General features: G+C 57.0%; 1 protein-coding gene across 1 annotated transcript in view; it reads right to left on the bottom strand.

The window, feature by feature from the left end:
* Window positions 1-12,312: 12,312 nt before the first annotated feature.
* The window catches only part of F8 (coagulation factor VIII), a 110,562-nt gene continuing 100,170 nt past the window's right edge, over window positions 12,313-22,704 (bottom strand). Inside the window, exons 23-27 of the mRNA XM_074278450.1 lie at window positions 21,225-21,369; window positions 20,887-21,035; window positions 20,231-20,407; window positions 13,741-17,243; window positions 12,313-12,737 (exon numbers count right to left, since the gene is read on the bottom strand). Coding sequence (XP_074134551.1) covers window positions 17,088-17,243; window positions 20,231-20,407; window positions 20,887-21,035; window positions 21,225-21,369 — 627 coding nt within the window. The 3' untranslated portion in view covers window positions 12,313-12,737; window positions 13,741-17,087. The remainder of the gene's footprint in view (window positions 12,738-13,740; window positions 17,244-20,230; window positions 20,408-20,886; window positions 21,036-21,224; window positions 21,370-22,704) is intronic.

Raw genomic sequence — 22,704 nt, 5'->3', positions numbered from 1 at the left:
CTGGAAGAGACCCCCCCCATGGAGATCTGGGGCACAGATCCACAGGGAGATCTGGGGGGAGAGACCCCCCCATGGAAAAACGGGGCACAGACCCACTGGAAGAGACCCCCCATGGAGATCCGGGGCACAGATCCACAGGGAGATCTGGGGGGAGAGACCCCCCCCATGGAAAAACAGGGCACACACACACACACTGGAAGAGACCCCCCCCCCATGGAGATCCAGGGACATAGATCCACAGGGAGATCTGGGGGAAGAGACCCCCACGGAGATTGGGGTCAGAGATCCACAGGGAGATCTGGGGGAAGAGACCCCCCCCATGGAGATCCGGGGCACAGATCCACAGGGAGTTCTAGGGGAAGAGACCCCCCCATGGAGAAACGGGGCAAAGACCCACTGGAAGAGACCCCCCCCATGGAGATCTGGGGCACAGATCCACAGGGAGATCTGGGGGGAGAGACCCCCCCCATGGAAAAACAGGGCACACACACACACACACACACCCACTGGAAGAGACCCCCCCCCCATGGAGATCCAGGGACATAGATCCACAGGGAGATCTGGGGGAAGAGACCCCCACGGAGATTGGGGTCAGAGATCCACAGGGAGATCTGGGGGAAGAGACCCCCCCCATGGAGATCCGGGGCACAGATCCACAGGGAGTTCTAGGGGAAGAGACCCCCCATGGAGAAATGGTCCACAGACTCAAGGTGCTCACACCCCAGGGAGAAACAAAGCACAGACTCGGAGAGAAGGGGGAAGTCTCGCCCTATGGAGAAACAGAGGGCAGAGCAACAGGGAGAGACCCCCCAGAGAGAAATGGGGCATGGACCCACAGGAAGAGACCCCCCATAGAGATCTGGGGCACAGATCCACAGGGAGATCTGGGGGGAGAAACCCCCCCATGGAAAAACAGGGCACACACACACTGGAAGAGACCCCCCATGGAGATCCGGGGCACAGATCCACAGGGAGATCTGGGGGAAGAGACCCCCCAAGGAGATCCGGGGCACAGATCCACAGGGAGATCTGGGGGAAGAGACCCCCCAAGGAGATCCGGGGACATAGATCCACAGTAAGAGACTCTCCCCATGGAGACCCAGGGACATAGATCCACAGAAAGAGACCCCCCCCATGGAGATCTGGGGCACAGATCCACAGGGAGATCTGGGGGAAGAGATCCCCCCCCATGGAAAAACAGGGCACAGACCCACAGAGAGAGACCCCCATGTAGAACCGTGGAAAAACCTAAAACAAGAGACCCCCATGGAGACCCAGGGACATAGATCCACAGAAAGAGACCCCCCCCCATGGAGATCCAGGGACATAGATCCACAGGAAGAGACCCCCCCATGGAGAAACGGGGCAAAGACCCACTGGAAGAGACCCCCCCCATGGAGATCTGGGGCACAGATCCACAGGGAGATCTGGGGGAAGAGATCCCCCCCATGGAAAAACGGGGCACAGACCCACTGGAAGAGACACCCCATGCAGATCCAGGGCACAGACCCACAGGGAAATCTGGGGGAAGAGATCCCCCCCATGGAAAAACGGGGCACAGACCCACTGGAAGAGACCCCCCATGGAGATCCGGGGCACAGATCCACAGGGAGATCTGGGGGAAGAGACCCCCCAAGGAGATCCGGGGCACAGATCCACAGGGAGATCTGGGGGAAGAGACCCCCCAAGGAGATCCGGGGACATAGATCCACAGTAAGAGACTCTCCCCATGGAGACCCAGGGACATAGATCCACAGAAAGAGACCCCCCCCATGGAGATCTGGGGTACAGATCCACAGGGAGATCTGGGGGAAGAGATCCCCCCTGGAAAAATGGGGCACCCACAAGGAGGTCACAGGGGGAGGGACCCCCCATGGAGAACAGGGCACAGAGCAATAGGGAGAGACCCCCATGTAGAAACGTGGAAAAACCTAAAGGAAGAGACCCCTCCCATGGAGAAACGAGGCACAGGCCCACTGGAAGAGACCCCCCCATGGAGATCCAGGGACATAAATCCACAGGAAGAGACCCCCCCATGGAGATCCAGGGCACAGATCCACAGGGAGATCTGGGGGAAGAGACCCCCCATGGAGATCCAGGGCACAGATCCACAGGGAGATCTGGGGGAAGAGACCCCCCATGGAGATCTGGGGGCACAGATCCACAGGGAGATCTGGGGGAAGAGACCCCCCATGGAGATCCGGGGCACAGATCCACAGGGAGATCTGGGGGAAGAGACCCCCCATGGAGATCCGGGGCACAGATCCACAGGGAGATCTGGGGGAAGAGATCCTCCATGGAGATCCAGGGCACAGATCCACAGGGAGATCTGGGGGAAGAGATCAGGAGCTCAGGGCAAGGGAAGAGAAAGTTGAGACAAACAGCAGGACGCAGGGAGATTGTAGAGGTTGGGGGAAGATGTCCCCCATGAACATCAGAGGAAGAAATGCCCTAAAGAGATCAAGGGAAGAAATATGGAGTCCAAAGGATAGGAAGAAAAGGTTATAGGGGCAACAGGTTGCAGGGAGAAAAGGGCAGAGATCCACAGGGAGATCAGTGTCATGGAGGAGAAAGCATCCCCTGGGATATCAGGTGAAGGAACACCCAAAGAGATCAGGGGAAGACATCTGGGCTTCAAGAGCCAGAAAGAAAAGGTTGTAGGGGCAACAGTTTGCAGGAGATCGGGGGAAAGAGATCAGGAGCTCAGTGTAAGGCCAGAGATAGTAGAAAGGAACAACAGGAGGCAGAGAAATCAGGAGAAGAGACCTCCCGCCTCCCCCATGGAGAAGAAAACAAGAGTTCCACAGGGAGACAAAAAGAGTACTGCTTGAGGAGGTGCAGGGGGACAGAGGAGTGGTGGAAGATCAAAGGAAAAGATCCACAGGAAGATCATTGGAAAGGGATCAGGAGCTCAGGGGAAGGGAGAAAAAATTTGAAACAGCCAGCGGGGGGAAGGGAGATAGGGGCAGAGACCCGCTCCCTCCATGGTCATAAAGGGCAGAGATCCACAAGGAGATGATGAAGAGAGATCTGGAGTCCAAAGAAGGGAAGAGAAAGGGCTAGGGAGTATCAGGGTCCTGGGAGGTCAGGCTGACTGGATATAGGGAGGGGTTGGTGGCAGGGGTCAGCAGGGACAGGAGATGAGGGCAAAGATCTCCGGGGAAATTGGGGGCAGATTTCCTCAGCTGCAGAAGGCCTGATCCTGTCAGCAGTGACCCCTCAGTGGCCACTTGGAGGTTCCTTCTGCCTTGCCTACTCACACTGCAGTGAGAAACTCACTCAGAATGTGTTGGACTGGGCGGTAATTCTGCTTGGTGCCAAAGGCATAATCATCCCTCTTGAGAGCCAGGATCCGTCTCAGGAGTGCCTTGTGGACCGCTTTCTCCTTCACATTCTCCACAAAACTTGCTGGGGGGGAATAGATGGCAGATTCCAGGTAGGGGTAGCAGGAAATCAAGAGGGTCAGGTACAGCAGCAGCAAGCTGCTCTTGAACAGAGACTGCTTCATGTCTCTCTCGGACAGAGTTATTTCCCTCTCGAGTTTGGCATAAGCTCCTCTGGCTGTTGGTCTGAGAACAGAAAATGACGTGAAGTTTATTGCTGAATTCTGGGTGAACAGGGTGTCTGGCGGCGCAAAACCTCAGATCTGGAGTGAGGTCAAGCCTCTGGGGCGGCTAAGAGGATGTGCTAGAGTCAGGGGACCCGAGCTCAGGTGGCACACGGACACCTCCCTATTTCCTAACTGTGGGCACAATTGTGGGCGAGACACTTCACCCCAGCTGCCTTGCCAAAATAAAGGCCCCCTCTGTCAGCAGATAGAGAAAGTGACACCCAGGGGAGAGGGACAGGCTTCGGGGCTACAGGTCCGTACCAGTCTTTTCAAAACCGTTTCTCCATAGCATGTTATTTTGCCCAATACATGTAAGGAGACTTTGTAACACTGATTTTAGCAAGACTTTGTGTCCTAAAGTTTTCTCCGTCCCTCCTTCCTGCCTTCTCCTCCCCCCCCCAAGACAGCAGTAGAGGTTAAACATCTGCATCCTTTGAAACATATTTCCATTGTATGTCTAGAGGAATTGCCCACATGTGACATAGATTGGGTCCCTTGAGGCCTAGGGTGGGGAGAAGGGAGGGAAAAATTAGAACACAAGGCTTTGTACTAAAAACGCTTGAGACTATAGAAATAAATGGACTATTCCTTAAAATAATAAGGAGCATATATTAAAAACCATCAGTAAGCATAATATGCAATAGAAATAAACTGCAACCTTTCCCAGTAAGATCAGGAGTGAAACAAGGTTGCCCACTATCATCATTACTATTCAATATAGTACTAGAAACACTAGCCTCGGCAATAAGAGCCGAGAAAGAGATTCAAGGAATTAGAGTAGGAAATGAGGAAATCAAACTGTCACTCTTTGCAGATGATATGAGGGTATACTTAGAGAACCCCAGAGATTCTAATAAAAAGTTATAAGAAATAATTCACAACTTTAGCAAAGTTGCTGGATACAAAATAAATCCACATAAATCCTCAGCATTTTTATACATCACCAACAAAATGCAACAGCAAGAGATACAAAGAGAAATTCCATTCCAAACAAATGTTGAGAGTATAAAATATTTGGGAATCTCTCTACCAAAGAAAAACCAGGAATTATATGAGCAAAATTACGAAACACTTGCCACAAAAATAAAGTCAGATTAAAAAAAAAAACAAAAAACAAGAACACAAGGCTTTGTAAGGGTGGATGCTGACAATTCTCCATCTATATATATTGAAAATAAAAAGCTTGAATTCAAAGAGAAACACATTCCCAGATTTCTCTGGACCAGTTTGTGTTTCTTTTGTTAGGTCTGGTGCTTCAGAGGAGCCCAAAGGGTTTCCCAGATTCTGATTCGGTTGGTGATGTGTAGTACTTGTGGGATTGGGGGCAAATTATTGTCCCTTCCCACCCCTGGGCCTGGGGGCCAAACTAGATAATCTGGGGGGGGGGGCTTCAAGTTCTAGAGGCTGAAGGCTGGGAAGTGGATTTTCTTGTAAAGCCCTCAAAAGCCCAGTAGGTCCCATTTCCCAGAAGGCCTCCCCTTGTCCCCCTTCCTAGAGGTGAACGGCACTCACCACAGCAGTGACTCTAAGTGGTGAGAGCTCCCCCAAGGAAAGATCGGACCGTGGTCTTTCTCTGCCCTCAGGTCCTCTCCAGCTCTGGCTCCAGTCTGCTGCTGAGCTTCAGGAACGATGGGATGAGACCAGTGGCCAGCCTCTGTGAGGTCACTAGGTCTGTTACCAAACACTCCCTGTTGCCCTGACAACAGAGGCCCAGGAGCCTGAGTTCCAGCCAGGTGAGGCCTGCTGCCCTGGACAATGGACTTTCCAAAGAGGGGGCTCACTCACTCAGTGAATGAGGCCCAGTCCCTCCCTCCGCTCTCTCTGCCCACACGGAGAAGCCATCGTCCTCTCGCTCACCAGGGCCCTGGCCTTGTTCCCTGGTGTTCTGGCACAGGTGTGCCCAGGCCCTTCCAGATGTGGCCTCCCTCAAACCGCCCCTCCCCATCTGCCTGACCAAATCCACATCAAATGCCTCCTCCTCTAAGCAGTGCTCTCTACCCTTCCCCACCACTCAGGGAAACTCCCTTAATCTAAGGGAGGCCCAAAAGCCACTCCTGAGACAGATCCTGGCTCTCAAGACTGACGGGAACCGCCTTTGACACTGCCCAGAATTATGGCCCAGTCAAAGACATCCCCAGTGAGTCTCCAAGTACAGTGACCAGGCAAGGCAGCAGGGCCGTGTGCCCCGGAAGACGGAGGCCCCTGTTACCTCCTCCTCATGTTCCATGGCCTTGTTTTCTCACAGCTCAGATGGATGATCTGGCTGGCCCACAGTCACCATGTGTCTCGGCTCTCAGGTGGGGTGGGGGTGGGGGCTCCAGAAGGGTATCAATCTAGTCCCAGCCCCTACTAGGGTCAAAGATGGCCCCAGGCACTAAGAGGAGGCAGCCCTCCCAGGTTCCATAAGAAGCCCGTTTGGCTCTGTGTGTGGAGTCCCATGGCCAATTCTGGTTTGGAAAGCCGTCTTTCCTTCAGTAACGTCTGTGCCTCTTTTGTGTCCTTTACAGGACGGCACAGTGTCGAGTTCTGAACCCTGGGGGCCTAATTCTTCTCGTCATGTTGTGCTTCTGGGATGTGGCAGCAACTCAAACCCAAACCATGCAACGGTGGGACTTCATGGAATCTCCAAAGTCACCCTGTGCAGCCCTCTCAAGTTTAGATTCGGGAAGTGATGCTCTAGAGGGAGAAGGGGGAATGGGAGGAGAGAGAAGGGAGGAACGGGAGGAGGGAGAAGGGGGGAACGGGAGGAGGCAGAAGGGGGAAAGGGAGGAGGGAGAAGGGGGGAAAGGGATGAGGGAGAAGGGGGAACAGGAGGAAGGAGAAGGGGGGAACGGGAGGAGGGAGAAGGGGGAACGGGAGGAGGGAGAAGGGGGGAACGGGAGGAGGGGGAAGGGGGGAATGGGAGGAGGGAGAAGGGAGGAACGGGAGGAGGGAGAAGGGGGAAGGAACCCCTGCCTAGTCTAAGCAGAGGCAAAATTCCACTGCAGAGGAAATCTCTTAGCCAGTGGGCCCCCCCCCCCCCCCCAGTGACCTTTCAAACTTGCTTGCTCCCCTGACAGGTTTCTAGAGACTTCACTAAGAAAGTTCCCGGGAGGCCATGCTGATCTCAGAGGAAACGCTTGGCCAATCTCCCTTAAGTGCCAAGGAGCTGGCGGGAAGCCCCTCGCCAGGCCCGTAACCCCTTGGGGGCATCGGGAGCGGCGCCAGAGGCTGCGCTTCCCCGTCTGAGCGGTCCGAGCTCACTGGAGGGCCCCCAGCCGTCCTGGATCCCGGCCTCGCCCTTCCCTTTGCTGGGCCTTACAGACGGCCGGTTAGGGCCTGAGCTCAGAGGTTGGGCAGCAGCTTGCAGGCCTACTTTACTTCCCTCCCGCCCCTCTCTCAAGGGAAGTGCCCTTTGAGAAGCCCTTGGGCCGGTCCTGGCACACAGTGGGCGCTCACATACTTAATAACAGTATTAAGTACTTCCTCGCTTCAGTACTTGTGCCCGTCCCCCTCCCAGGGCTCTGCCCAGGGGCTCGGAGCTCGCCGCCCTCCCCGCGCCCTGTTCACCCCAGAGGGGGCCTCTGTCCCACTCCGGCATACCTTGACTTGGCTGTTCTGACGGACAAAGGCCCAGTGTTGGCCGTCTTGGCTGCTGGAGAGCAGGAACTCCTTCACGAACATGCCGGTGAGCATGGACTTCACTCCCTGGGTCGTCACCGCCGTGACTTTCATCAGCTTCCCCAAGTCCACCTGCAGCCACTCCCTTTGCCCGTTCTCCTGGGGGAGGTGGGATGGCGCTGTGGGCCCCGCTGCCCCCTCCCCGGAAACTCATCCCGGCCCCTCACGGACCCGGGCAGTGCGCCCATTCCCGGCTCCGCCATCTCCAGGGAGCGGGGAGCGAGGAGCACAGCCTTGGCCCCAGGATGCTGGAACGGGGCCGGCCGCCGAGCGCCACCTCTCGGGCCCACTGGCCTCGCACTCCGGGGACGAGTGGCAGGGATGGGAGGGGGCCCGAGAGGATGGGGCGGGTGGGAGGTTTGGGCCCCCCAGAAGCCGGGGGATAGCGTGCCACAGACCCGGGCCGGGGACAGCAGCCCCCCCAGGGGAGAGCTGCAAGTGCCCCCGGGCGCTGGAGCAGGGCCTTCCTTGGCTGCCAGTCAGCGGCGGGCTCGTTGAGAGGCCCCGGCCGCGGCCGCAAGCCTCGCTCCGTCCCGGACTCCCCGCTTCCCGCTCTCCCCAGGGAGCGGTCCCGGCCGCCCCCTCCGGGAGTGACTTACCCGGGGCCTCCAGGCATTGGTTCGGCCCTCGAGGTGCAGCCGGGCCCGGGAAGGGGCCCAGTTGGCAAACACACTGGCCTTGTGGGACGAAGCCGTGAGCTGTGCGTCGGGGATGGCTCCGTTCTGCACGCCCAGGGGGAGGCTGCAGCCTGGATGGGGGGAGGGGGTCACAAGTGGCCGTCTGGGGCCTGGGCCGTTCCGCCCCTCCTGCTTCCCCCCTTTGCCAAGCTCAGCCCTGCTGAGGAGGGAGCACGTGTGGTGCGGGCCGCGGGCCACGCCCTCGGGGACCCCCCCCCCCCTTAGCCCGGGTCACTCGTGGGGGCGGGGCGCGGGTACTCACTGTTCAGCTCACAGCCCAGCAGCTCCATGCGCAGCGTGCTCCCCACGCTGAAGTGAGAGGGCAGGAGGCGCACGTACTGGGCGACGATGGGGGGGTCAAACACGTTCTCCTTGATCCCTGACGCATCTACGTTCCCAAAGAAGACCTGCGAGCGGCCGTGCTGAGAAGGGACCCCGAGGCAATGGCCGGGAGTCCCGGGCCACCCATTCCCCGGCAACTCCCGCAGCTGGCCGGCCAAGGTCCCCCCCCCCCCAACTAGGGAAGCCGAGTCCCAGCTCTCATACCGTCCTCGTCTTGCACCCGCCCTTCTAGTCCCCAACCGAGCATCCTCTGCCCCGCCGCCCCTGCTCCCGGAGGCGCTGGGCCCGCTCAGCTCGCGCTCCCTCTGCCTCTGCTCCTCGAGGCGCTCGGCCCGCTCAGCTCGCGCTCCCTCTGCCTCTGCTCCTCGAGGCGCTCGTGCCCGCTCGCGCTGGCTTGCGCTCCCTCTGCCCCCCCCCCTTCTTTCAGGAGGCGCTCGCGCCTGAAACGGTCGTCCCGTGCCCCCTCCCCCAGGCGCACACCCTCCAGGCCCTCGTGCCCGCCCTGCTCTGCCGTCCCATTCCAGGCCCGAGGCGCCCGTGCCAGAATCGGTGGTCTCCTCGTGGCCCTCAGGGCTGTGCCCGCCCCCCCTCGTGCAGTGGGGCTCGTGCGCATTGCAGCGTGCCCGCCTGTAGATCATCACAGGCCAGGAATAGAAAACTTGCAGACACCCAGAAGGGCACTTGGGTCAGTTCTTGGCGTCTCTGCCCCCGGAAGGGGATTCTGCCCCGGCCAATGATCCCGACAGCCTCGAGCATATGTGATGGGTCCGGCCCGTCCCCACTTGACAGTCACTGAACCCAGCAGAAGCCAGAGCTAATGGTCTCCCATTTCTTCCTGGATCCCTCGCTTCTGAGTTGGAGCTCAGACAAAGGGAATACAAATGTGAAAGCATTACGTAGACAAAGGAGATCTGGGGAAGAAACCCTGTAGGACATCAGTGGAAGAAATCTCGAGTCCAATGAAGAGGACGTAGCAAGAGACAGCAGAGTGGCGAGATCCACGAAAACATCCTGAAAAGCTCAGGAACTCAGGGGAAGCAAAGCAAAATTTTTAAGGGACAGAAGGGGGCAGGGAGATGGGGGCAGAATTCCCCACATGAGGGACATATTCACAGGGAGATGACATAGGTCTAGAGTCTGAAAGTACTGAAAGAGGAGGGGACAGCAGAGTGTGGAAAGATCAAAGAGCCACAGGAAGATCAATGGGAAGAGATCAGGAGCTCTGAAAGACACTGCAAGGGGCAAAGAGAACGAGGCAGAGGCCCCCCCCCCCCCATGGAGATCTGGGGCCAAGATGCACTAAGTGATGATAGGCATCTATCTGAAAGGCAAATCTAGAGTCAAAGTACTGGAAGAGGAGGTGGTAGAGCATAGCAGACTGAGGGGAGAACAAAAGAAAAGACCCACAGGAAGATCTATGGGAAGAGATCAGGAGCTTGGGGCTAAGGAGGAGAAAGGTGAAAGGAACAGCAGGAGGTAATCCCAGCAGTGGAAGAAATCCCCCATGGAGATCAGGGCAAGCGATCTAGAGGCCAAGGAGCTGGAAGAAAATGTGGAAAGGGGGAACAAGATGCAGGGAGCTCAGGGGCAGAAATCCACAGGGAGATGACAGAGATCTAGATTTAAAGTGTCCTGGAAGAGGAGGTGGGAAGGATCAGCAGAGTGGCGGAGATCGAAGGAAAAAGGTTCACAGGAAGATCAACGGGAAGAGATCAAGTGCTCAGGAGAAAGGAAGAGAAATTTCAAAGTCAACAAAGCGATCTTGGGGAGGGACCCCCCATGAGATAAAGAACAAAGGTCCTTAGGGATGTGACAGACAGAGATCTGGAGTCAAAAGAACGAGAAGGAAAGGGGCAAGAGGTTGCAGGGAGATCAAAAGAAAAGTTTCACAGGAAGATCAATGGGAAGAAATCAATAATGAAGGAAAAGCAGGGAGAAGGGTGAAATAGACCCCAGGACTCAAAGAGTTCAGCAGCAAGAGACGCCCTATGAAGACCAGGAGGAAAAGCTGCTTATAGATCAGAAGAAGAGATCTAGAGTTCAATGTACTGAAAGAGGAGGAGGCATGAGACAGCCGAGTATGGAGGCTCACAGAAAACATCCACAGGAAGATCGGGAGCTTAAGGGAAGGGAAAAGAAAGTTGAAATGGAGAGCAGGGGGGAAGAGGCCCCCATGGAGAGCAGAGGTCCACAAGTTAGATGACAGAAAGTCCAAAGTATTGTAAGATAAGTTGGCAGGGGACAGGAGGATGGGAGATCAAAGGAAAAAAATCCACAGCAAGATGAATAAGATTAGTAGCTCAGGAGCAGGGAAGAGATAATTGAAAGGGAGCAGAAGGCAGAGAGATCTGGGGCACAGTTTTTGTACAGAGATCAGAGGAAGAAACACTCCAAGAGATCAGGGGGAAAGATCTAGAGTCCAGCATACTGGAAGAGGAGGTGGCAACAGATCGCAGTGTGTGACCAGATCAAAGGAAGGATCCACAAAAAGCCAGAGATCAGAAGAGAAGCGAAATTTGAAAGGCATAGGAGGGGCCAGGGAGATCGGGTGAAAGATATCATTCATCGGGATCAGGGGAAGAATCCCCCCAGAGAAATCCAGGGAAGATATGTGGAGTATGTGTTAGGAACACACAATTGGAGGGGGAAACAGGCTGCAGGAAGATCACGGGGAAGGGTTCAGGAAGCTCCTTGTAAGGGAGAAGAAAGTTGAAATGAAGAGCAAGGGGCCGGGGGATCAGGGGCAGATATCCCCTATGGAGATCATGAGAAGAAACCCCCCCCCCATCGAGATCGGGGAAGAAATCTGGAATCCAAGGGACACGAAGAAAAGATTGTAGGAGGCAACGGGAGATCTGGGAGAGATTAACAGGAAGATGGGGGGAGAAATCAGGACCTCAGGGCAAGGGAGGAGAAAGGTGAACCGAGCAGCAGGGGAGCAGAAGTTCAGGACGGAAACCTCCAGACAGAGCAGGGTAGAGAGAACCCCAGGGAGACAACAGATAGGTAGAGGCCAAGGCCTGGAAGTGAAGGTGGCAGGGCACAATAGTGTAAGGAGATTCATTCAAAGGGGGAGGCAGACCAGGGACAGAGACCCCCGTGGAGATCAAGGCCAATAATCTGAAGTCCAAATGAAAGGAAGAGGTAGTAATGGGGAAACAGGGTGCAGGGAGATGGTGGCAGAGACACCAGGAACTCATGGAAATGGAGGAGAAAGCCGAAAGAAACAGCAGGGGGCAGGGAGCTCTGGGGCAGAGACTCCCGATGGAAATTAGTGGGAGAGACCACCCCCAGGGAGCTCTGGGGCAGAGATCCACAGTGACATCAGGGAGAAAAGATTCGCAACTCACAGGGAGGGAGGAGAAGATTGAATTTCCATGGTGGGGGCAAGAAGACCCCCCCATGGAGATCAGGCGCACAGATATGGAGTCCAAGGGAGAGGAACAAAAGGTGGTAGGGGATCGGAGCTTGCAGGGAAATCGGGGGCAGATTTCCTCAGCTGGGGAGGGCCTCATCTTGTCACAGTGACCCCTCAGTGGCCATTTTGAGGTTCCTCACCTCCCATTTTGCCTACCCTCTTAAGGCAGTTCCTAAATAAGGCCAGTCTGAGGCTATGTGCACAGCAGACACATTGGGGAGTGCAGGGAAAATGAAAGCAGCTTTTCTAACCAAGCCGGGGATGGCGCGTTGGGGCTTGTAGTCAGGAAGATCTGAATTCAAATCCAGCCCTAGACATTTACTAGATTGGGACCTTGAGCAAATACCTTTCTCTGTCTCAGTTTCCTCTCTTGTAAAGTGGGGGGACTAATGCCACCAACCCACCAGGGGGGGTGGAAGGATCAATAAGACTTGTCAGTGCTCACCACAGTGCCTGGCAACATAACAGAGAAATAGTATTATTTCTACTACTAGTAGGAGGAGGAGGAGGACAGCTATTAGGAGTATTATTAGTATTCTCGTGCACTTCCGGACACCCCCCCTTTCCACCCGTCTAAGCATGCAGCATGACTCTGAACCAGCCCAGTCAGGAGGCCATCATTTATTTGAAATGTGAGAAAGCAAAAGCAGTGTCCATAGTGAGGAGGTAGTAGGGGTCAGCGGCTTCTGGGCCTCACTGCACTTCTGCCTTGCCTACTCACACTGCAGTGAGAAACTCACTCAGAATGTGTTGGACTGGGCGGTAATTCTGCTTGGTGCCAAAGGCATAATCATCCCTCTTGAGAGCCAGGATCCGTCTCAGGAGTGCCTTGTGGACCGCTTTCTCCTTCACATTCTCCACAAAACTTGCTGGGGGGGAATAGATGGCAGATTCCAGGTAGGGGTAGCAGGAAATCAAGAGGGTCAGGTACAGCAGCAGCAAGCTGCTCTTGAACAGAGACTGCTTCATGTCTCTCTCGGACAGGGTTATTTCCCTCTCGAGTTTGGCATAAGCTGCTCTGGCTGTTGGTCTGAGAACAGAAAATGATGTGAAGTTTATTGCTGAATTCTGGGCGAACAGGGTGTCTGGCGGCGCAAAACCTCAGATCTGGAGTGAGGTCAAGCCTCTGGGGCGGCTAAGAGGATGTGCTAGAGTCAGGGGACCCGAGCTCAGGTGGCACACGGACACCTCCCTATTTCCTAACTGTGGGCACAATTGTGGGCGAGTCACTTCACCCCAGCTGCCTTGCCAAAATAAAGGCCCCCTCCGTCAGCAGATAGAGAAAGGGAGGCCCAGGGGAGAGGGATGGGCTTCGGGGCTACAGGTCCGTACCAGTCTTTTCAAAACCGTTTCTCCAAAGCATGTTATTTTGCCCAATACATGTAAGGTATTACATGTAACACTGATTTGTGTCCTAAAGTTTTCTCCCTCCCTCCTTCCTGCCTTCTCCTCCCCCCCCCTCCCCAAGACAGCAGTAGAGGTTAAACATCTGCATCCTTTGAAACATATTTCCATTGTGTGTCTAGAGGAATTGCCCACGTGTGACACAGATTGGGTCCCTTGAGGCCTAGGGTGGGGAGAAGGGAGGGAAAAATTAGAACACAAGGCTTTGTAAGGGTGGATGCTGACAATTCTCCATCTATATATATTGAAAATAAAAAGTTTGAATTCAAAGAGAAACACATTCCCAGATTTGGCATCCATCCAGCCTTTGGGGGAAATTCCCATAGCCTTAATTTCTCTGGACCGGTTTGTGTTTCTTTTGTTAGGTCTGGCGCTTCAGAGGAGCCCAAAGGGTTCCCAGATTCTGATTCTGTTGGTGACGTGTAGTACTTGTGGGATTGGGGGCAAATTATTGTCCCTTCCCACCCCTGGGCCTGGGGGCCAAACTAGATAATCTGGGGGGGGGCTTCAAGTTCTAGAGGCTGAAGGCTGGGAAGTGGATTTTCTTGTAAAGCCCTCAAAAGCCCAGTAGGTCCCATTTCCCAGAAGGCCTCCCCTTGTCCCCCTTCCTAGAGGTGAACGGCACTCACCACAGCAGTGACTCTAAGTGGTGAGAGCTCCCCCAAGGAAAGATCGGACCGTGGTCTTTCTCTGCCCTCAGGTCCTCTCCAGCTCTGGCTCCAGTCTGCTGCTGAGCTTCAGGAACGATGGGATGAGACCAGTGGCCAGCCTCTGTGAGGTCACTAGGTCTGTTACCAAACACTCCCTGTTGCCCTGACAACGGAGGCCCAGGAGCCTGAGTTCCAGCCAGGTGAGGCCTGCTGCCCTGGACAATGGACTTTCCAAAGAGGGGGCTCACTCACTCAGTGAATGAGGCCCAGTCCCTCCCTCCGCTCTCTCTGCCCACACGGAGAAGCCATCGTCCTCTCGCTCACCAGGGCCCTGGCCTTGTTCCCTGGTGTTCTGGCACAGGTGTGCCCAGGCCCTTCCAGATGTGGCCTCTCTCAAACCGCCCCTCCCCATCTCTGCCTGACCAAATCCACATCAAATGCCTCCTCCTCTAAGCAGTGCTCTCTACCCTTCCCCCACCACTCAGGGAAACTCCCTTAATCTAAGGGAGGCCCAAAAGCCACTCCTGAGACAGATCCTGGCTCTCAAGACTGACGGGAACCGCCTTTGACACTGCCCAGAATTATGGCCCAGTCAAAGACATCCCCAGTGAGTCTCCAAGTACAGTGACCAGGCAAGGCAGCAGGGCCGTGTGCCCCGGAAGACGGAGGCCCCTGTTACCTCCTCCTCATGTTCTCACAGCTCAGATGGATGATCTGGCTGGCCCACAGTCACCATGTGTCTCAACTCTCAGGTGGGGTGGGGGTGGGGGCTCCAGAAGGGTATCAATCTAGTCCCAGCCCCTACTAGGGTCAAAGATGGCCCCAGGCACTAAGAGGAGGCAGCCCTCCCAGGTTCCATAAGAAGCCCGTTTGGCTCTGTGTGTGGAGTCCCATGTGGACTCTGCTAGGCCCCAGGCTATCTGGCTCTTTGAGCATCCACCATCATGCGGAGCTCTGAGACAGGTTCCAGCTGCTGAAAGATCATTTTTCCTTCTTCCCTAGCTTGGGAGGGAAGTTCTGGACACTTGAGGGCTGCATTTTGGGACCCAGTCACAGCTCGGTTTTTGATAGGATGGGGACATGGGCCCACCTTCACAGGAGAGATGCTGGGGAAGAATCCCAAAGACAAGAGGAGGGCCGACTGGGGCGGATGACCCGTCCTGAGGTACAGAAACTAAGACTCAAGGTGACTGTCCTTGCTAGCATTGAGTGATGACCTGAGGATGGCCATTCTCCCAGGAGGTACGGAGAGGAAAGGGACAAGCATTATCGGTACTGTCCACCCTGTGCTTTCTCATCTCTCACACGGTTACCCATGGGCTGGATCTGAGGGACCGCAGGAAGTACAGTTTGGCCGGGCCAAAGCGTACGCAGCGAGGAGCTCGGTGAGGTGACAGAGAAAGCCAGTTGGACTCAGGTTATTAAAGACCTCGAGCACCAAAATAAAGAACTGAGACTGTCTCTTTCACCTGGGGGTATTTTGGCCATTATGTTCCTGGCACTTTTCGTTTTGGGTTTTTTCCCTGGAGGTCACTGGTAGATTCTGTTTCCACTGGGGCTTCTAGTTCTAAGGCAGCCGGACAGTTTGCGTATGGGATTCTTTTTTCTTTTTCCTCTGGTGATTCTTAGATTTTTCTCCCCAATCTCCAGGTCAGGTGTTTTTACTGTGAGATACCTGACATTTTCCTCTTCTCTTTTTTTCAGGCTCATCAGAGGGGAGTTCTTTTTGGGACTGCCCATTCTCCCACCCTGACTTCAGACTCGGGCTTGGCCCTTCTGGCAGGAGGGTCTGGGCGGGGCAGGGGCTCCGCTTCCTCAGGGTGTATTCCTCCTCGCTCTCGGGAGTAGCTCAGGACCGACGAGTTTTCAGGGCTCTCAGAAGGAGCAAATCCATGGCAGCGTCTGATTGCTGCCTCCCTGGCCTGAGCTCTGTTGCTCCTGGCTTTGAGTCTGAACAACAGTAGATGCTGCCGGTCTCGGCCTTCATCAGCCAGCCGGCAAGGTCTGCTCCATCCGCAGCAGGGAAGTCCTCTGACCAGAACTGGTTTTGAGTGGACAGGCTTCCTTTTGGCCTGGGATTTCTGCCCTAATAATTTCTCTACAGGCTGGGCTACAGGCTAGAACCTTTGTCCCTTCTCCCCTCTGGCTCCCTGTCGGTCTTTGCTCCCCTCTTCCCTGCTCCGGAGCTTAGCCCCAGCTCCCCTGCGGCTCCGCTGACTTCTGACCTCCTCTCTTCTCGGCACACTGCCCACTGGGCACTTTCTCCCCAGGGACCCACCCTAGGGACAGGTGCCTTTCTCAGTCGGCCCTGGATCCATGATCCCCCCCTGCCCCCCGGGAGTGGGCCACAAAGCCCCAGTGCTCCAGTACAGCTCTAGAAGTAGCAGAAGAGGCAGGAGGGTTAAGGAGAGCTTGTTCTTGTCACAGTTGCTTAGGAGATTTGAGCCTGTTTGGAAGCAAAGGAAGAGAAGCCAGTGGAAAGGAAGACAGTAAAAACACACAAGAGAGAAGGGAGGACTCCTTGAAGCCCCAGCCATTGCCTTTGCAGAGGGCAAAGGTTCAAGACCACCTCAGAGACCAGCTCTCTCCAGGGGTCCAATGCCACGTTCCCCTTCATTTGAGCTAAAGAGAGGAGAGAGCTTTTTTTTTACTCTCCCCCTCTTTCCCATTCCCCTTCCTCTCTTTTTGTGCTCTCCCGCCCTCCTCTTCTCTTCCCTTCTCCTCTCTTGTCTGTCTGTCTCTTTTTCTAGCCCTCTTGCATTCCCCGCCCCCCTCATATATGGATTCTGTCCGACTCGTTTCATGGAAAACTCAGCCAAGGAGTGCTTCCAGCAAAGGACTCAGAACGGCTTCCAGTGAAGCTGTAGAGGCAATTACTGGTTAGCAGGGCTTGAAACGGCTTGGATTTACTCGGGCTATCCCAGATTGGGGAACATGAATCCGCAGAACCGTGTTTGCAAAGAGTTGTTTAATGGGATGCTAGAAAGCCACAGACAATGCACCTCACACCCCTCACCTACCCCTCCATTCTGCAGCCAGTTGAATTCCTCAATCCCGACTGTTCTTCCGGGCTAAGCTACCCCGTTCTAGGTGAGGGGGGCCGAGATCCACATTACTCCCGGAGATAAACTAGAGGGATGGGGACTAAGCTAGAAGGGAGGGGCCGCCGCCTCTCCTCTCCTCTCTAGGGTGGGCCCAGAGATAGGAATCACAGAAAGTCTCCTTGCCCTGAATCCCATCTTGACATCACGCATGGCAGGGGTGGCTGAGGTGTAGGGGTGGTGGAAGGGGCTCTTCAGAGCCAGTCCCATCCCAAACTGAAGCCATTAGTACAGCTGCTGAGTGTCACAACCCAGAACCTCCACCCTCAAAGCAATATGGTTGGCCCAACGCCAGGGGTGAATCCTCAGCTGTCTGGCAAACAGTGGAGGCTCCACGGGGTTCACCACGGGGCTAGAATAATCCCGATTTCCCTTAAAGATCTGAAAGAAAAAAGAGGTGTCTTGTTACTCAGGGAGAAGCAGAGGAAGCATGGTTCAGGAACCCGACTGGCTCAGTGGGAGCAACAGGAGGAAGGGCAGTCATCCCAAACTGATATACTAAGAGGTAAGGGAAAGGGGCTAGCTACAGCCCACCCAGAAAGAGGGAGGCTTTTGGCCAGAAGGGGCCCAGGCGGAGGAGGACCAAAGCCCTCAGATCCCTGCGGGAGGCCAGAGGGCCTCACCTTCACCTCCAACAGCCTGAGTGGAGATAAGCTTAGGACACCGGAGTCAGCTCAGGACCCCTGCTGCGCCTGCCTCACTGCCCCTGCCCAGAGATGCACCTGCTGCCTCCTGGTAATTTCCCACTCCAGACACAGAAAGGGCCTTAAATCTTTCCTTTCCGGGTGGGTTCTGGACCTCAGGGGTTGGGATGGAGGAGCCTATGAAGATCTTCTCAGAATAGTGTTTTTTAAAGGCACAAAATAAAATAGGGCTCCAAGAGGAAGTGAGTCTGTTTTAAAATCGCCAACCACTGCACTTCACAGAGCCCCAGTTAAGAGCCCCCCTCTGTCTTAAATCTTTCTGCCCCTGTCCCCCTACTGGAACTGGAAAGCAGTAATGGGACAGACTAAGCCAGCCTTTCCCCTGGCGTCCTGGCAGTGTGGCCCACCCCCTCCCCTCGCCAAAGCTCGTTGCCCGCATGTCTTCACTGCCTTTAACTAGTGCCCTTTCGGAAGTGAAAGGCAGCACAGGGCTTGAGGAAGGAGAGGCCTTTCTAGGCTCAAATCCTGTCTGGCACACAAGAGCTGTGGGAACTTGGAGAAGTTTTCTCATGGGTAAAATGAATAAATGAACAAAGCACTGGGGATCCTTACAGAAAAGGCGGTCCCACCCCACTCCCTCCCCTCGCAGGGGGCTTCCCCACAGGAAAAGGAGAAGGAAAGGCCTTGACAATCCCTTAGGGTATGCTGGCAAAGCAGGGAGGGAAACTCACTCCTGGACATTTCCCCTGAGAGGACCACCATGCCTGTGCTTTCTCAGAGAGCCCGTGCTGCCGAGGTCTCTGGGTAGGACAACTCCTTCCTTGCCTGCCCAGTAGGCATGGCAGAGCCTTCCGAGGCACATCTGTATTAGGGAGGTGCCGTGACTGACTCAGATCATGGCTGTAGGGCTGGTCTGGAAGCAGGCCCAGCGGCCTGTGGGATTTGGGGGAGAGAGAGCAGGCCCTCCTCCCCAGAGGCTGCTCCCCTAGACGGAGGCCTTGGGGGCTTGGGTTGCTGCGTGGGGAGAAAGGGGACCTGCTCTTGAACTCAAAAGTCCTAGTTGTCTCCACTGGGGTCTGAAAGGGAGCGGCTGGGGTACCGGTGATGGGGTCATTGGCCATGGGAACCCCAGAGAAGTGGTTACATTTTCCCTACAGGGACCTGCTTGGTCCGAGAAAGCAAACACAAGGACTCTTCAAGGCTGAGTTGAGGGCCCTCGTTTGCCACAGGAGGCGAGTGAAGCCTCTGAGAAGTCCCATGGCCAATTCTGGTTTGGAAAGCCGTCTTTCCTTCAGTAACGTCTGTGCCTCTTTTGTGTCCTTTACAGGACGGCACAGTGTCGAGTTCTGAACCCTGGGGGCCTAATTCTTCTCGTCATGTTGTGCTTCTGGGATGTGGCAGCGACTCAAACCCAAACCATGCAACGGTGGGACTTCATGGAATCTCCAAAGTCACCCTGTGCAGCCCTCTCAAGTTTAGATTCGGGGAAGTGATGCTCTAGAGGGAGAAGGGGGGAACAGGAGGAGGGAGAAGGGGGGAACGGGAGGAGGGAGAAGGGGGAACGGGAGGAGGGAGAAGGGGGGAACGGGAGGAGGGAGAAGGGGGGAACGGGAGGAGGGAGAAGGGGGAATGGGAGGAGAGAGAAGGGAGGAACGGGAGGAGGGAGAAGGGGGAACAGGAGGAAGGAGAAGGGGGGAAAGGGAGGAGGGAGAAGGGGGGAACGGGAGGAGGGAGAAGGGGGGAATGGGAGGAGGGAGAAGGGGAAACGGGAGGAGGGAGAAGGGGGAACAGGAGGAAGGAGAAGGGGGGAAAGGGAGGAGGGAGAAGGGGGGAACGGGAGGAGGGAGAAGGGGGAATGGGAAGAGAGAGAAGGGAGGAACGGGAGGAGGAAGAAGGGGGGAATGGGAGGAGGGAGAAGGGAGGAACGGGAGGAGGGAGAAGGGAGGAACGGGAGGAGGGAGAAGGGAGGAATGGGAGGAGGGAGAAGGGAGGAACGGGAGGAGGGAGAAGGGGGGAACGGGAGGAGGGGGAAGGGAGGAACGGGAGAAGGGAGAAGGGAGGAACGGGAGGAGGGAGAAGGGGGAAGAAACCCCAGCCTAGTCTAAGCAGAGGCAAAATTCCACTGCAGAGGAAATCTGTTAGCCAATGCCCCCCCCCCCCCCCCCAGTGACCTTTCAAACTTGCTTGCTCCCCTGACAGGTTTCTAGAGACTTCACTAAGAAAGTTCCCGGGAGGCCATCCTGATCTCAGAGGAAACGCTTGGCCGATCTCCCTTAAGTGCCAAGGAGCTGGCGGGAAGCCCCTCGCCAGGCCCGTAACTCCTTGGGGGCATCGGGAGCGCCAGAGGCTGCGCTTCCCCGTCTGAGCGGTCCGAGCTCACTGGAGGGCCCCCAGCCGTCCTGGATCCCGGCCTCGCCCTTCCCTTTGCTGGGCCCTACAGACGGCCGGTTAGGGCCTGAGCTCAGAGGTTGGGCAGCAGCTTGCAGGCCTACTTTACTTCCCTCCCGCCCCTCTCTCAAGGGAAGTGCCCTTTGAGAAGCCCTTGGGCCGGTCCTGGCACACAGTGGGCGCTCACATACTTAATAACAGGTGCTTAATACTTCCTCGCTTCAGTACTTGTGCCCGTCCCCCCCCCCCCAGTGCTCTGCCCAGGGGGCTCGGAGCTCGCCGCCCTCCCCGCGCCCTGTTCACCCCAGAGGGGGCCTCTGTCCCACTCCGGCATACCTTGACTTGGCTGTTCTGACGGACAAAGGCCCAGTGTTGGCCGTCTTGGCTGCTGGAGAGCAGGAACTCCTTCACGAACATGCCGGTGAGCATGGACTTCACTCCCTGGGTCGTCACCGCCGTGACTTTCATCAGCTTCCCCAAGTCCACCTGCAGCCACTCCCTTTGCCCGTTCTCCTGGGGGAGGTGGGATGGCGCTGTGGGCCCCGCTGCCCCCTCCCCGGAAACTCATCCCGGCCCCTCACGGACCCGGGCAGTGCGCCCATTCCCGGCTCCGCCATCTCCAGGGAGCGGGAGCGAGGAGCACAGCCTTGGCCCCAGGATGCTGGAACGGGGCCGGCCCACTGGCCTCGCACTCCGGGGACGAGTGGCAGGGATGGGAGGGGGCCCGAGAGGATGGGGCGGGTGGGAGGTTTGGGCCCCCCAGAAGCCGGGGGATAGCGTGCCACAGACCCGGGCCCGGCGACAGCAGCCCCCCCCAGGGGAGAGCTGCAAGTGCCCCCGGGCGCTGGAGCAGGGCCTTCCTTGGCTCCCAGTCAGCGGCGGGCTCGTTGAGAGGCCCCGGCCGCGGCCGCAAGCCTCGCTCCGTCCCGGACTCCCCGCTTCCCGCTCTCCCCAGGGAGCGGTTCCTGCCGCCCCCTCCGGGAGTGACTTACCCGGGGCCTCCAGGCATTGGTTCGGCCCTCGAGGTGCAGCCGGGCCCGGGAAGGGGCCCAGTTGGCAAACACACTGGCCTTGTGGGACGAAGCCGTGAGCTGTGCGTCGGGGATGGCTCCATTCTGCACGCCCAGGGGGAGGCTGCAGCCTGGATGGGGGGAGGGGGTCACAAGTGGCCGTCTGGGGCCTGGGCCGTTCCGCCCCTCCTGCTTCCCCCCTTTGCCAAGCTCGGCCCTGCTGAGGAGGGAGCACGTGGATTGCAGGCCGCGGGCCACGCCCTCGGGGACCTCCCCCCCTTAGCCTGGGTCACTCGTGGGGGCGGGGCGCGGGTACTCACTGTTCAGCTCACAGCCCAGCAGCTCCATGCGCAGCGTGCTCCGCACGCTGAAGTGAGAGGGCAGGAGGCGCACGTACTGGGCGACGATGGGGGGGTCAAACACGTTCTCCTTGATCCCTGACGCATCTACGTTCCCAAAGAAGACCTGCGAGCGGCCGTGCCGAGAAGGGACCGCGAGGCAATGGCCGGGAGTCCCGGGCCACCCATTCCCCGGCAACTCCCGCAGCTGGCCGGCCAAGGTCCCCCCCCCCCCCCCAACTAGGGAAGCCGAGTCCCAGCTCTCATACCGTCCTCGTCTTGCACCCGCCCTTCTAGTCCCCAACCGAGCATCCTCTGCCCCGCCGCCCCTGCTCCCGGAGGCGCTCGGCCCGCTCAGCTCGCGCTCCCTCTGCCTCTGCTCCTCGAGGCGCTCGTGCCCGCTCAGCTCGCGCTCCCTCTGCCTCTGCTCCTCGAGGCGCTCGTGCCCGCTCAGCTCGTGCTCCCTCTGCCTCTGCTCCTCGAGGCGCTCGTGCCCGCTCGCGCTGGCTTGCCCTCCCTCTGCCCCCTCCCTCCGGGAGGTGCTCGCGCCTGAAACGGTCGTTTCCCCCAGGCGCACACCCTCCAGGCCCTCGTGCCCGCCTTGCTCCGCCCTTCCCATTCCAGGCCCGAGGCGCCCGTGCCAGAATCGGTTGTCTCCTCGTGGCCCTCAGGGCTGTGCCCGCCCCCCCTCGTGCAGTGGGGCTCGTGCCCATTGCAGCGTGCCCGCCTGTAGATCATCACAGGCCAGGAATAGAAAACTTGCAGACACCCAGAAGGGCACTTGGGTCAGTTCTTGGCGTCTCTGCCCCGGCCAATGATCCCGACAGCCTCGAGCATATGTGATGGGTCCGGGCCCGTCCCCACTTGACAGTCACTGAACCCAGCAGAAGGCAGAGCTAATGGTCTCCCATTTCTTCCTGGATCCCTCGCTTCTGAGTTGGAGGGGATCCCAGAGAGCAGATCTGAGCAGGGATCTCCTTCCAAATAGCAGCCCCCAGCAGGCTGCTAGCAAATGGTTCCCCACTGCACTTGAGGATCACCCCAATCTTCAGGAAGTTTCTCCCTCCCCTCAGGCCTCTATCTGTCCCTACAACTGTTCACTCACACTCTGGGGCGCTGCGCTTTGGAGGCAGACAAGCAGCACATCCATCCCCTTTCCCCGTGAAGGAATGTTTAAAGCTATCTTGGCCAATGCTCATATTCTGCAGAGGCAGCCGAAGCAGGCCCAAAGGGGCAGAGGGCCCCATCCCACTCATAGCCGGTGAGCACTAAGCAGGACCCCCCGCTCAGAGGTCTAGTCTAGCAATGCTGAGCTCTAGGCCCGCAGACAGGAAGGTTTTCAGCCATTTCAGCCCTGTCCAACTCTCCCTGCCCCATTTGGGGTTTTCTTGGTAGAGATACTAGAACAGTTTGCCATTTCCTTCTCATTTGACAGAGGAGGAAACTGAGGCAAAGACTGATA

Source organism: Sminthopsis crassicaudata, chromosome X (genome assembly GCF_048593235.1).
Source record: "Sminthopsis crassicaudata isolate SCR6 chromosome X, ASM4859323v1, whole genome shotgun sequence".
In the NCBI taxonomy this organism is placed as follows: domain Eukaryota; kingdom Metazoa; phylum Chordata; class Mammalia; order Dasyuromorphia; family Dasyuridae; genus Sminthopsis; species Sminthopsis crassicaudata.
This window is presented reverse-complemented; position numbering and strand designations above follow the sequence as displayed.